Source organism: Podarcis pityusensis (assembly GCF_964106645.2).
Source record: "Podarcis pityusensis genome assembly, chromosome: 6".
In the NCBI taxonomy this organism is placed as follows: domain Eukaryota; kingdom Metazoa; phylum Chordata; class Lepidosauria; order Squamata; family Lacertidae; genus Podarcis; species Podarcis pityusensis.
In genome coordinates, this window is record NC_138030.1 from 61,885,564 (window position 1) to 61,900,464 (window position 14,901).

A 14,901-nucleotide genomic window follows, 5' to 3' on the forward strand; every position below is an offset into this window, starting at 1 on the left:
GCTGAAGATTTGCTAGGATATGCAGGGAGAGATAACTGAGAGGGGCAACCTCTTTGATACATATTTCAGAAGTAGCTCTTAGTAATTTTACATGCAGCAACTTGTATAAGTCTGCTTGTGAGAAGGGTCAGGAAGTGTCACTGTTGTATAAACAAGCCACCAGTGCAGGCTTAACTGTAGCTCTAAGGAAGGTGTTAGCATTGTATCATATGGAAAGAAACAGCTGATAGATAGCAGGCATTCCCATAGATCTCCTGTTTGTAATTCAACCTGTCATCAGATAGGGGATGAGGCTGCTTCCTAAATCCAACTATGAGTTAAGAGATGATATCAGATACAGCTTGGCAATGGAACATACAAAATAGTTTCTGGAGAGGATATAATAAAATTTCTGTGATTGTAGCAAACTCCCTAGTTTGAATTATACAGGACAATGGCTAGCAGTATCAAGCCACTTAGGAAGCTATGGGTGACAATAGAGGATATGTTTATTAGAGTTTTGTGAATGACAAACCAGGACTATAGATTGGAAGGGTATGTTTGTCTCTTGTTGTGCTAAATTCTTTGCAGCTCTCCAAAGTCTGCTGTTTTAAATTAACAAATGAATTATTATTATTATTATTATTATTGTTGTTGTTGTTGTTGTTAATATTATTATTATTATTATTATTATTATTATTATTATTATTGGAATCATGCAGTTTTAACTCCTGCTACATCAACTGTCATTATATAAGTGCTGGCTTAATTTATGCATGTTTTGAATACAATTTTATAGCATACAAATTTTACAGCTGGCATCAATAAAGCATGCTCTGAAGCGTTTTTTAATTCTCAACCAGTGAGGAGGCAAGGAGTGGGGTGGAGGAGAGAACATCAGAGAGAGTTTAGCATTAAAAGGAGCTTTTAAAGCTCAAGGGGTATATGCAAATCAGTAAGCTGTCTCTGAGGAAATGGAGAGATTCACTGATGTTATGAAGAAATATTGTCAATAGGACCAGCAGCATTTGATGTGCTTTTTACACATGGGTATAAATATGCAAACAGGTGTTATCCATGTATGCATAGTAACCAAACTCTGGCTCCCAGATCCCATTGTTAGTGCAAGGGATAGCAGCCATCTTGGCAGGAATGTGCCATGACTTAATATTTTGGGAGCAAGAAGGGAAAGGGGGAGAATAGAGGAGAGAGTAGGGATGGGAAAGCACTTTTGTTTGTTGGGCCATATCAAAAGATGGCCACCCCTCTGCTAATCCCTCGTGCCCATTTTAAGGGGTGCACAAGGAGTTTAGCGCTCTGAATGCAGTGTTGCACCAGTCATATGCTATAGCTTCTGCTTGAATCACATAAACTAGAGTAATGTGTTGCAGTGGGCTATTAAGTATATTGTTTGGTTTATTCTAATAATAATACATGACAATACATGATTTGTATTGTCAAGAGGGCTAACAGATTTATCTCGCATGTATGCCAAGTTGGTGCTATCAGCCAGATCTACTAATATATATGACAATTTTCCTACTGAGAAAAACTGATTCTGCAGCTTTGGTATTTTCCAATAAAATGTGGAGGATAGAATACTTTATATTTCATAGTGTAAAGGGGAAAAACTCACCCAAAAGCAATTGGTTTGTGGAGGGGAAAACAGAGAAACCTCCTCAGCATTACCTCCTCACTGACAATTGAGACCAATTTAATGGTGTTAGACTCATAGCTTAGTTGGGACTATTAGCAGTCCTCTGGTGTGTTAGTAATAAATCATTCTACAATGCCAATTAGGTATAATTCTACAAGTCATTTCATTTGAACAACATTCTGTTAAAAACTATGTTCCTTGGAGACCTGTAATTGAGCTGTAGTATTTGATGGAAACAATTGAGGCAAAGTCACTTCTCTTATCAGTGTAGGGCTCATTATTCATGTAAGGAAGTAAATCATGATGAAATGACCTGTTATTAATAGTTAGGAAGGACATTTGTCAGTCTCGGAGACTAATGAACAGGCCAATTATGTATTTCAGGAATCCATACACAAATTGAGTTGTGTTTTCAGGTTCCTTTAGGTGGAATATTGTGTGTGTAAGTAAGGGGTGATTGAGGGTGTTGAAAGGCAGCCACTTAGACATTACTAATTAAAGAACTTTATCTGCCTCCGAAGGCAAGAATGCATTAAAATATGATATTGAACATTTTGCTGTGAGCTGTAAATTGTTAAAAGATTATTCTCTTTCTTGATTTAGCCTGCAAGCTGGAGGTAGCTTCTTGAAAGAATTATGAAGAAAACTTGAAATCTGCTCTCTCTCACATACACATGTATACACAAATATACATATATAATTATGCACACACACAACCACGCACACGCAATATCTTGGGATTTCTGTTTCTGGTTCCTGTTTTTAACAGGTTGCTTACAGATGTGGCTCCATGTAAAACAGGATGTGTAAAAGGAAGCCAGTTAAAGAAGAGGCACATCCTGTTTTAGGGGTAAAGAGCTACTGTTTCCGTTTTGGCACAACAGCAGCTATTCCACTTATGCAGATGATGCTACTCTATGTGTCCCCTTACTGCAAATTAGCATAGGGGAATAGTGCTCTGGTTCATAGCACTGATGGCCGAGAAAAACACTATCTGGAGAATACACTGAGTGTCAAGCATGATAATAGAATTGTATTCTGCGTACTGCAAAACTACATTTACATACGGGTTTTCAATACGTATAGTAAAGACGTATTGAGAACATTTATACACACATCTGGTTTGGGGGCCCCTAGAATGTAACTCTTATTATATTTCTAAACTGTTTCATCACAGTTAATACGGCACTAGAATTATGTGTAGGTTTTCAGCAAATCTCTATCATGCATCCTTCAAGGGACCATAACATATAGGTCTTCTAGATCAGTTTTTTCATTGTGGATGAGTGCATTTTTGGGACTCCGTAAATATGCCTGTGGAAAATTTCAATTTTATTACCACCATGACAAAAGGATATCTTATCAGCCTAAATTTACAATGCTACTAGAATACAATAGGTTAGCTTAACTACTGCTTTGTTCTGGCACATATATGGTGTTGGAGGTCAGATGAGAGCCATGCCATCCTCATGTACTACATTAGCCAAAATCAGTTAACCAGTTGTATATGTATTAATTGGAAGTTTAGTTCCTTTGATATCAGTATCGGGATGTTCGATTTCGATTAGTTTGATCTGGTTTTAGAGTTAAAGCTGAATTGAAAAATGTGCAGGTGGCCCCTCAGAAATGAAAACTCAATGCAGTGCAAAAAAAAAGTATATTAAATGCTCTGTAGCAGATTGGGTTCCTTTAGCAGAAGCCAACACAATAACTCTTGGTAGCACAGGGGAGCTTCTCTCCTTCTCTTCCTCCTGTGCTTCCACCATATTCACTCTGGAGCAGGCATAGGCAGACTCGGCCCTCCAGATGTTTTTGGCCTACAATTCCTATGATCCCTAGCTAACAGGGCCATTGGTCAGGGATGATGGGAATTGTAGTCCCAAAACATCTGAAGGGCCGACTTTGCCTATGCCTGCTCTGGAGTGTGAAGAAAATCCCCAGGACAATGGGAGAGGGGAGGAGATGAGGCTCCTTCCATCAGGGAAGCAGAAATGTTTGTGTTAATGGAGTAATATCATTAGCACAACTCTGAATATTCCCGCCGCGCCCCCCGCCCCAAATATGTGTCGTCCCAGATTATTTCATCTTTTTCATAAATTTGACCATTTGTCTTTAAACTGTTCATATTAACACTAGCTGTTCATAATAGCAAAATAAAGAAGCTTTTCTTTATGGTAAATATTGTGGGTGGGATCTTGGGTATGTTGCTTTCTTTTAGGCATTTCTTTTGGGGCATTTCATAACAAGTATACAGTATATATGCACACCCAAAAGCAACTTTGATTGACTGATTTATTTATTTTCTTTAAATTGTTTAGCTTGCAAAAAAGATCCGGGAAAAATTTAACCGGTATTTGGATGTGGTAAATCGGAACAAGCATGTAGTGGAAGCTTCATACACTGCTCATCTGACATCACCTCTGACTGCAATTCAAGACTGCTGCACCATTCCGCCGTCTATGATGGAGTAAGTATTCAAAAGCATCCCAACTGAGCATTGCCTTCTTAATTGGGGTAAGCCCATTCGTCTGGGGACATCTTGACCTGGTCTTGGGGCAGGGCCCATGTGAGAGAGGCTTGGCGGAGCAGACAGTCTGAAATGGTTTCAAGTTGAACGCTGATCCCATGGGAATTATGGACATCAGGTTGTTCTGTGAAGGCAGTGAAACCTTTTCACTCCATGGACTGCATTCCTTTCTTCACAGCCTTCCAGTGTTGTGCAGAGTTAGAAGCAAAAAGTGGGTGGAATGTTACCTTCACACAGTAGGAGTGTTTCTATAGACATATGTCCTTCTCTGTCCTCCATCTGTGAAAGCAATAAGCATTATCACTGCTCATGGACATAATTCTACCCAGGCAGAAGTATGCAAAGAGGATATAGAGAAGGAGGCTCTAAATATTTGGCCTTGAATTTGCCCTGATTTTTTGTTTGTGGCCCAGTTTAAATGGTACGTGTTGTACGATGTACTTGCATTATCAGGTCAGCTTTTAGCCAGTACGTGAAAGTATAACTATTTTCAGCCTAGTGCTTTGGTTTGGTTTTGGAACTTGGTGCTATTGAATTTTGCTAGTGTGTTGTAAAAAGCAGAAAAAGTTTGTTGTAGTAAGGCATTACAGAAGGAAAATTGGTTAATGTGTCAGGTTTCAAAATTGATTTATAAATATGAAAGACTTGTTTGGAAAACATGATTAATGCTTCTTTTAAAAAATACCGCCGGCCTGAAAGTTGAAAAGGCTGCACATTTTTGGACTGTATATAAAGTACTTTGGTTGGCAGATAAATATTAATTAACAGACATAAAAGACTCTAAACAGATAATAAACTGAAGGATCACTTCACTTACAGAATGCACATAAAATGATCTTTATATTTATTCTCTACCTTTACTAAAGAGAGTTGGCTATGGAAATAGTGACCTTTGCTGCAATTGTGTCTTGCAAATAATTATTGAGAGTCCCAGTGAATATTGGGCAGTGGGAAGCAGGTTTACTAAAAACAGATGGCTTTTATATGGTCTTATAAAAGCATACTTCTGTTTAATAGCTCAGGACTTCCTGAATTACGCTGATAAGGCATTTGTTGGAATACAGTTACAGATTTAGTGATAAGTACGTTAGCTGTGTGTGGCTTTTAATTTTTAGAAGAATTAATTTTGTAGTGCAGTTCTGAGCGCATTCTCTGCCCATACCAACCTCACTTTGCCCAGCCTATTTTGAGCCAAGCTAGAAATAGCAGGGGGCTGTTCCTTATAGGAGTTACTATTTAAGTGTGTTTCCATACAGAGTACACTGGAAGCATTGAAAGGGGCTGTGCATTGATCACTGAATATAGTTAAGTTGTGAGTGGGCAGCTCACAAATACTGTGGGCACAAGCCATGAGTTCCAAATCAACAAAGGTGTGAAGAAGTCTGTTAGCCTTAACCACACTGCAGGCCTTTCTTTCACATGCTCTGGATGAGCAGCTCCAGCACTTCTTCACAAAATCACAGAAGAGCAGTGGAAGACTTAACACATTTGAGGTTCCATTGTGGAACCATAAGGACATAAGAAGAGCCTGCTAGATCCAGCCAATAGCCCATTTAGTCCAGCATATAGTGGCCAACCAGTGGCCTGTGGGGAATACTCTAGCATTCTCTCCTCTCCTCCCTCCTGTACTTAGTAACTGGACTAGAATGATTGCCATCTGGAAGGAAAGTTGTGTTAAACAGAGGATGTGACACAGGCATGGACAATGCCAAAGCAGGCAGAGATACTGTATTTTTTGCTCTATAAGACTCACTTTTTCCCTCCTAAAAAGTAAGGGGAAATGTGTGTGCGTCTTATGGAGCGAATGCAGGCTGCGCAGCTATCCCAGAAGCCAGACCAGCAAGAGGGATTGCTGCTTTCACTGCTCAGCGATCCCTCTTGTTGTTCTGGCTTCTGAGATTCAGAATATTTTTTTTCCTTGTTTTCCTCCTCCAAAAACTAGGTGCGTCTTGTGGTCTGGTGTGTCTTATAGAGCGAAAAATACGGTACTTATAGAGGGCTGTTTTAGTCAGGTTTTATTATTCTAGCCTGAAGCTGAGTACAGCCAGATTCCAGGAGCCCAGCAATCTATGGTTAATGTTAACTGGTTTGTCTGAAATCAGTCAACTTTGAACCAAGGGTTATGAAGCTGAGTTATTTCAATAAACCATAGTTAAGGTTAACCACCATTTAGGGTTTGAACAGAAGGCTAAATTGCAAGTAATCTAAACGAGAAGCAAACTGGAGAGAGGAGGAAACACATAAACCCAAGATTTGCACAGGCAACTTCCATCATGGTTAACAATGATTTATCATGTTGACTAAACTCAACATTATTTGACTCAGTTTTTGTTCTCTGTGCCTTAATTGATTATGCTGGGTTGTTTTTTTTAAAGAAATCCTTAAGGGACATTTTCTTTATCTCAGTACACTGAGAGAAATTCTTATCACTGTAACATATTACTTGACAAGTCTAAGGTAGATTCATGAGTGTAATATTTACATGGGTAAACCAACAGATCTATTTTTGAAGATCATTTACTTCATGAATGCGATAATTGCTTCAGAAGTGGTCTGGCTCACCTTTTTAAAATAGCTGCTTAAATATTTGCTATTGCAGTTCAGCTTTATCACAGCCTTTTCTTCTGTTTACATGCCCTCTCATGGGCTGTTAAGTTGTGAGATAAGGAGATTCCCATTCTGATCTTTCAAGTTGCTGGTGGAGTTGTATTTTCAAGAATACGAAACTGGATTTGGACTCAGCTTAATGGAATTTCAACAGTGTGCAAAGATGGCTGTAGAGATTTGGAAGGACTGAGTCTTACAGTTTTGGAGTATGTGTATTATACAAACAATTTTCTTAAGCACTCTTTAGAAATTAGTATTTGATTTGTAGGAATCCAAGTATGGGATAGGCTAGGAAGACTCCTTCTAACACAAGTATTATCAGGGCATACAATGACAAAACTATTATTTCCGTCACAAATCGCTGCAGTGAGTTAAATTCTAGTATAATTAAGTGCTGAGAGAATAAAATAGAACCCCTCCCCATTATCATAAAATTCTGTCCTGAGTTCCTAGTTATTCTCACTATTAAAAAATAAATAAGCATTTAAGAAGCCTTTGAGATTATACTTAGCACCATTCATGTTAATATAACACCAGATAAACAACATTTGTTTCATCCAGACATATTGGAAAGTCTCCAGGTTAGTCAAATGGATAATGGTTTACTGTGTTTGCATTCCTTAAAAACAGGTGCATGCTTAAGTGCTTTCAGGATTAGAGCTCCATTATTAGTTCATTATAACTATTTTAAAATAAAAGCCATGTTTAATATTTCAGTACTGTACTGCAGTATGCAGATAAAATATTAATTACAAGAATATGCCTTGCTATTAAAAAACAACAACTGGTTTTAGCATTTTAAATAAAATTGTTAATTTTGAATTAGTTTGTAATGTAGCTGCATTTACCCCAGGGAAAACACCTTTATAGAAATTTAAACAAAGAATGGAAAAAAGGACAGGTCTTGTTACAACAACAGATGAGTGTCATTTTTATATACACATTCTCTTTCTTCACCCCCTATTTTCTAAAACTGAAACTGCATAGAAGAAGTTGATTTACTTTGTGAATAGAGGCTGAATGCAATCCAATTGGAGCTTACTTGAACACTGTTTTGATGTAAGATTCAAAGCTTCTGCAAATTTATTTTATCTTCTACATTTGCTGATCTTCTGCTTGTAAATCCTGTTGAAGGAGAATAAAAATGACTGCTGCCTGATGGGAATTAAATGTCTGAAGTTCAAAGCAGTTTGCACATCAGAGCAAACGTCAATCAAATGAACATCTTGCAAGCTAGGCAGGGAGCGAATTTCTCCATGGGGAAGAGATCAAAGTGGGAGTCACAGTTCTGTTTTCTCCCTCTGGATGCAGTTTCGATCAGTTGTTCATTAAAGTGAATCCAGAAGGAAGGGTTTTCATATAGTATAGAAAAAGAAAGGGGGAAAGAAGAGGGTTGGGTAGTGGGAATGGATGATACTTTTTCTTGCAGCTGAAGTTAAGAGCACATTTTGATCATTTTTAATTGCAGAAACTATTTTCCACCAAAAAACTCCCCCCACCCCACCCCTGGATTGTTTGGGGATTTGTTACAGATACATTTTTTCAAGAGTTTTTATAGAGGACATGTTTTTAAACCTGCTTAGTTAATCAACATTCTTTGTTTGAAAAAGATGGAGGGACTAGTTAAACAACTCCCCAGTCCCTATTTAGAGTGCCTATATATTTTATTTGTCTGGAGATCTAGAGTTCATCTTACATTTTTTGTGATTAGTATCTTAATCATTAGGAACACGTCAGGTTTTACGTTTAAGTGCTGTTATTGTATACATTTTAAGGATGGTGAAAAATAAAATCATGAAATTGCCAAATTGCCTGAAACAATTATTAGTACCATTAATAACATTAGTTGCTTTTAGATTTTAATGGAGGTGTTGTAAGCCATGGACACCATGCAGCAACTTCCAACGAGTACATCCTCCATTTTCTTTTATGCGGAAGGTATTTCTGGGCATGCACAATGGGGGGGAAATCCCTGTATTCATCTGGTGCATTTTCATTCTTAAGTTATAGTGGCGGCACCTCAGTGGGACTTACATCTGAGTAAACAAAGTTAACAAGGTTGTATGAAATGAGACTAATTTCCTTAAATTTTCCTTTCCTGTAATTCATATCCCTTCTGATTTTTTTATTTGGAAGGCAGAATGTAATGCAAGATGTTGGGAACAGACCTGGATATGTTTAGACTATAGCAGAAATGAGTTAGTTTGGATGGTTTCTGCTAACTTAGGTACTGTGTAAAATTTACAGAAGGATTAGCATCAAGGCCAGGGGTCGGCAAGGTTTTCCTCGCCTGGGCCGGTTCACTCCAGAGGAGATCCCTCCGTGGGCCGGATTGCGTGCGCATGCCCACAATTTCCGGTGTCGGCGCATGCGCAGACGCAATTACCGGCACAGCGGAAGTGAGTCCCCGCACCACATTGTGCCAGTTTAGCGCAGCGCACAGGGACTCGCTGAGTGGGCGGTTCGGTTCGGGGGCGGCTCGTGAGCTGGTTAAACCACCTCTGTGGGCTGCTTGTGGGCCGTGGGCCTTAGGTTGCCTACCCCTGATCAAGGCTGTGCAAAGTTGCTAACAGGCCTAAAGCAGTGCCATAGCTACCGGGTTTTTTTTGTCTTGGGTGAACTTGGCTAGCTAGGTGTTTTGCCCTGGGTGAAGCCTCCAGAGGGGTGCTGTTGCAGCTTCCAGATTGTGTGTGTGTCCATGTGCGTCTGTGTGTGTCCTGTGTGTGTGTCCGTGTGTGTGCGCAAATGCACATGGAGGATGCCAAACTGGGTCTTTGGCCCCAGGTGAAATAAAGCCTAGTTTCACCCCTGCCAAAAGATATGTAATAAAGGTGAAAGGTAAACCTCCCTTGGGGAGAGCATTCCACAAGTGGAGACTCACCATAGAAAAGGCCCATTCTCATGTTGCCACCCTTTGGACTTCTCATAGAAGAGGCACACAAAGTAGGGCCTCAGATGATGATCGCATCAATTCATATGGAGGAGACTGTCCTTGAAGTATTGCGATCCTGAGCCGTTTAAAGCTTTATAGGTTAAAACCAGCACTTTGAACTGGACCCAGAAACTAATTGGCAGCTTTTGCAGTCAGGCCAGGATTGGCGTTATATGCTCAAACTGTCTTGTTCTGTTGAGCAACCTGACCACTGAATTCTGATCTGCTGAAGTTTCCGAACCATCTTCAGAGGCAGCCCCACGTATAATGTACTGCAGTAAAACGCTCTTCCCCTAATGCAAGCTCAAGGAAGAGTCCATATTTAAACAACAGAACTAGTTTTTTTGTCTTATTAATTTTACTATTGCATTCATTTTAGGTTTGATGGAAACTTTAACACTAATGTGTCTAGAACAATCAGCTGCGATAGACTGTCTACCACTGTGAATAGCCGAGCGTTCAATCCTGGCCGTGACTTAAACTCTGGTAAGTAATGCATACTTGAGCATGTAACTTCTGCCTTTTGCTGCAGAAAACCCACATCCAGCGCCACAGCAACCGCGTTTTATCTGATGCTGCCACACTGTTTTTAATTTCCAAAACTGAATGAGAGGAATACGTTTTCCTGCAATGATGTTGATATTCCAATATACCATGTAATTGATAGGACTTTATATCAAACTTAATTTGTTTTCTGTGTAGCCATCTGCCCTGGCATCAGTAATGTCAGTTCTTCATAGTGACATTACAAAGGGGCCTCTTTGATCTTTTGAGTTCATCTAACATAGAGGTTCTGCAGCAAACTGGCATTAACTCTGATTTATGAAGATGCCCTGAAATACTTTGTTTCTTTGATGTGCTGTGGGGTTTCTATACTGGGGATTGACCCATTTGCTTGGCATGTTATAAAGCTGGAGGTGTGGTTGCTGTCTAAGACTGCAAGACTTTTCACAAGAGATTGAGCCTTCGGTTAACACTACTTTATTAGCATTGTTTTCAAATGGAAATAAATTAGCTTTACTGTTTAGAAAAGGGGATGGGGTGGTGAGAAACCTTTTGTCATCCAGTGGTATATGTGGTGGGGGTTTTTTTATAGCATGGGAGGGTTCTGATTTGACTTAAACTCCTTTGCCCCCCCCCCAAATGAAAGGTACAGATTAAGGGGCTATAGAGGTCAAAACGAAGGTGTGTGTGTGGGTTTATAGGAGATGTGCAGTCAACTACAGATATAGGAGTGTGTGTGTTTGTATTATATCAGTAATGTAGGGGGTGCAGGGGTGTGATTTTTTTTACTGGAGAGGACTTTGTCCTACATTTTAAATGGAAAAGGACCATCTCAGGAGAAGCTGCTGTGATTGTAACAAGCAGGGATCACTCTTCAGTTAGCAATTGCATTTTCTTTTCCTTGTTACAGTGGTGCCCCGCAAGACGAATGCCTCGCAAGACGAAAAACTCGCTAGATGAAAGGGTTTTGCGTTTTTTGAGTCGTTCCGCAAGACGAATTTCCCTATGGGCTTGCTTCGCAAGACGAAACGTCTTGCGAGTTCTTGCGAGTTCGTTTCCTTTTTCTTAAAGCTGCTAAGCCGTTAATAGCCGCTAAGCCGCTAAGCCGTTAATAGCTGCTAAGCCACTAATAGCCGCTAAGCCGCTAATAGCCATGCTTCGCAAGACGAAAAAACCGCAAGACGAAGAGACTCGCGGAACGGATTAATTTTGTCTTGCGAGGCACCACTGTACTTCTTCTCCACCCATTTTCTCTCATTGTCAGTCCTACAACTGATGATTTTGTAATGCTTGGAGTAAAGACAGGTGCAATTTGGTCCAACATCCAGCAATGCAGGAATCTCAACTAGATCATACATGATAAATGGCCTTCCAACTTCTGCTTAAAAACCTCCAAGGAGGGAGACTTCACTACCTTTCCAAGGGGGTCTGTTCCACTCTAGAACAGCTCTTACTGTCAGAAAGTTTTTCCTGGTGTGTGAAATGGTATATGCTGGCATGGCTTCACAGCTGAAGGAACATACTCGTGAAACTTGTATTTTTATATAGTGTATCTTGATTTCAGCAAGGCTTTTGACAAAGTTCCCCATTATATTCTTGTGGAGAAGCTGGTAAAATGTGGGTGGCCTTGTGGGGGTTTCTGGCCTTGTGGGGGTTTGGATTAGATGACTTGGGGGTCTCTTCCAACTCTACATTTCTATGATACCAGCATATCAAATACTAATTCAAGCCATTGGCCTTCCCTCGCTCACTTGCTGCTGTTACATCTTTCTCTAGCTGGGGCGGGGGGCGGGGATAGCAGTGCACTGAAGCAGGCTGCCTGAGATGGAACTAGCACAGCCTTCTTTTGTGTTTATTTCATTAACTTTTTCCAGGTAGAGGAGGTGGCACCAATGGTAGTGAGAGAAAGGGCAGAGTGCAGGGAGATGCATGACCGATTGCTTGAACAAGTATTCAGCTTGCTGGTATGAACACCTGTCCATTCCACTGAGAAGCCAGGAAAGATCTGCCATGAATTCTGATTTTAATTCACATCTGTCTTCACCTTTAGTTCATTTGCTGCTGTGTGGATATAGAGATTCTTTATGGACCCACTGCCATGTAGCTGATCCTTCCCGGGTCAACTCTTCACTGTTGGTGGCTGTGTATTCTCAAAGGAGAACTATCGCTGCTGTCACTGCCATAATAGGCCACTATATCTGGTTCTCCTCTTGTTGGTTTAATATGGTAGAATGCAGGAAGAGATATCCTAGGAGAGGTTATGCACCTTTTGAAATGCCTTTCAGCTGTCCCAGGAATCATCCATGCTACATACACTACAGCTTTGAGCTGAAAAGGTGGTTGAATGTTAACGAACATAAAAGGCAAATGTGGCTGGTTTCCTTCCCTTCCCTTTTCCTTTTCTGGCTGTCTGATTTATCCCTTGTGGGCCATGTGGGTTTCCATTTACAATGAATAATTATTATTTTGAGTTTAAGTCAGGAATCATATAAGTGAAGATATGGTATTAAAGAAAACACCCAGCCAGATTTTAAATTTAGGCCCCTAATGTTCTTTAGGGAATTGCAGCATAGCTATAAAAGAATGCTGGTGCTGATGATTCTCTTCCCTATATATGCCAGGGAGTGTCATGTAGGAGCTCACTTTTTTGTGAGTTTAGACTATAATCCTTTGCACTTCCTGGAAAAACAAACAAACAAACAAACAAACAAACAAACAAACAAACAAACAAACAGTAAAGCTTCCAGCAAATTAAGGCGAAACATTACAAAACTACTCATCATTACTGATCTGTTTTGTTAAGGGATCGGGTCTGTAAAAACTCTTGAATAATGTGGTTTCTATACAAATAGACAGATTATTCTTGATACCTAAACAGGTTTGCAGTTGATTGTAGCCTCAAAAGCCTTTCTTCCTTATCTTCATCTTCAGAAAGTTCTGATAGTTCTTTCCCTCCAGCTTGTTAGTTCATTCTGCCTTCCCTAGGGAGAGCTGCCAATTTTGCCATAACCCTGTGCTTATTTTTCTATGACCACAGTGTACAATCTTCTGTGAGATAAGCAGGGACTACTTCAGCTGGAAAAATAAGCTTTCTAACCCCCCCTCCCACTTTCAGGTATCCTTTTATTTTTCATCCAGTAAAGCTGCAAGAATTCCCTGCTGAGATTTCTTAGTTTCTTCCTTGCTACAATCCCTAAGAGGTGTACTTTGGGGGTCTCCTTTTATCTTCTTTCCAAGCCTTTTACTCTTTAAAATGCTTTCCTTTTATGCCATGTTCCTATGTGAGGCTTGCTAAGATGGCATCCATGGTATATATCCTAGCATTTAAACTAAGTAAGCAGGTATCTCTCTTGTTTCTGGTGCCCAGATAGATTTATTTAAAGCACAGTAGCATTGTTCCATAATGCATTGTTCCATTTATCTCCTCAAGGTATTGGTTTAGCAAAAAATAACCACATTCCTGCTAACACATTCCCCCTACTAACTCCTATCCTAGAAAGAATGACCAATCACTTTTGTAAAATTCTGCCATTCTGGAGCTGTGGTGCTTTTCCTGCAGAGTTGCAGTGAGCTGTTTAAAAGGGATCCTGAAAAACTTTTTGTGGAGGTAATCGGGTTTTCTGGAAGAGTAAAAGTGCCTTACTTCTAAGATTAGGAGCACCTGGAATTTGCAAGCCTGCTTTTCATGACTTTTTGGCTCCTCTGTTTATATCTCTCTCCCCTCCCCCCCTTTTTTAACCAATGTGTATTTATATAGCTGCTAAGCGAGGATCATTCGTGCATTTGATAAAATAAGCTTATATGTGAAAGCTTAGGCACCGCAAAACTCTTTCCTTGTCCCCCACCCCGCCCCTGCCCAGGAGTTAGGTAAAAATATTTGCCACATGCCCAGTAGCCGTCTCTTTATTCAGGGTTGAATCTTGGCACTGTGAAAAGGCAAAATCCTGAGGTCATCTCTTTAAGTGCAGGGTGTCCAGTAGATTTTAGCTACAGGCATGGGTGTGAACATTTAAGAGAGGCATACTGACAATGCATGACTTTGGTGCAATGCTGTCAGCTTTGCAAAATCCCACACAAAGCCCTTATTAGTTCTTCATGATTAAAAATTACCTTAAAGGCGTGAAGCACGTAACAGGAGACGGGCCCCTTGTGGAGACAACCTTAAAAAACTTCAGAGAGAATGCCAAAATGATAACGCTTGGCACTTATGGATAACACTTGCAAGATATAAAGCGTATTGGAATCATTAACTAATTAATCTTCAAGCATACTAAAAATGGAACATGATTACTCATTATGTAACAGTTACTTTAATAAGTCACATATTGAGTATTAAAGTTGAGTGCCTTAGGCTAGAATGAGAGCAGCACCCTTTCCACATTATATATGTAATATGGCAGTCCTCTGTTGGAAGCTAAAAATAGATTCTCTCTCACCTCTCCCCCCCCCTTTATGTCAGTTTCCTCAACTGTGCCTTATGTGTTTTAGGCATCCTGAGGAATGGGGCGTTGAGAGGCAGGAATGTCACTTAATGCACATCTAAAGTTCTTTAAGAAAGCGTTGGGGGACCCAACCAGCCAGATGGGTGGGATATAAATAATTAAATTATTACGATGGGATAAAAACCTCAATCTGGATCAAATGTTTTGCAGTGCAACTTCTTTTATTGTACAGTTAAATTTCAGGTAATAAAAA

General features: G+C 40.0%; 1 protein-coding gene across 2 annotated transcripts in view; it reads left to right on the forward strand.

The window, feature by feature from the left end:
* The window catches only part of CACHD1 (cache domain containing 1), a 120,852-nt gene that overhangs the window by 56,296 nt on the left and 49,655 nt on the right, over positions 1–14,901 (forward strand). For both annotated transcript variants that reach the window (XM_081011733.1, XM_081011734.1), the window contains exons 3-4: positions 3,955–4,103; positions 10,082–10,188. In XM_081011733.1, coding sequence (XP_080867859.1) covers positions 3,955–4,103; positions 10,082–10,188 — 256 coding nt within the window. The remainder of the gene's footprint in view (positions 1–3,954; positions 4,104–10,081; positions 10,189–14,901) is intronic.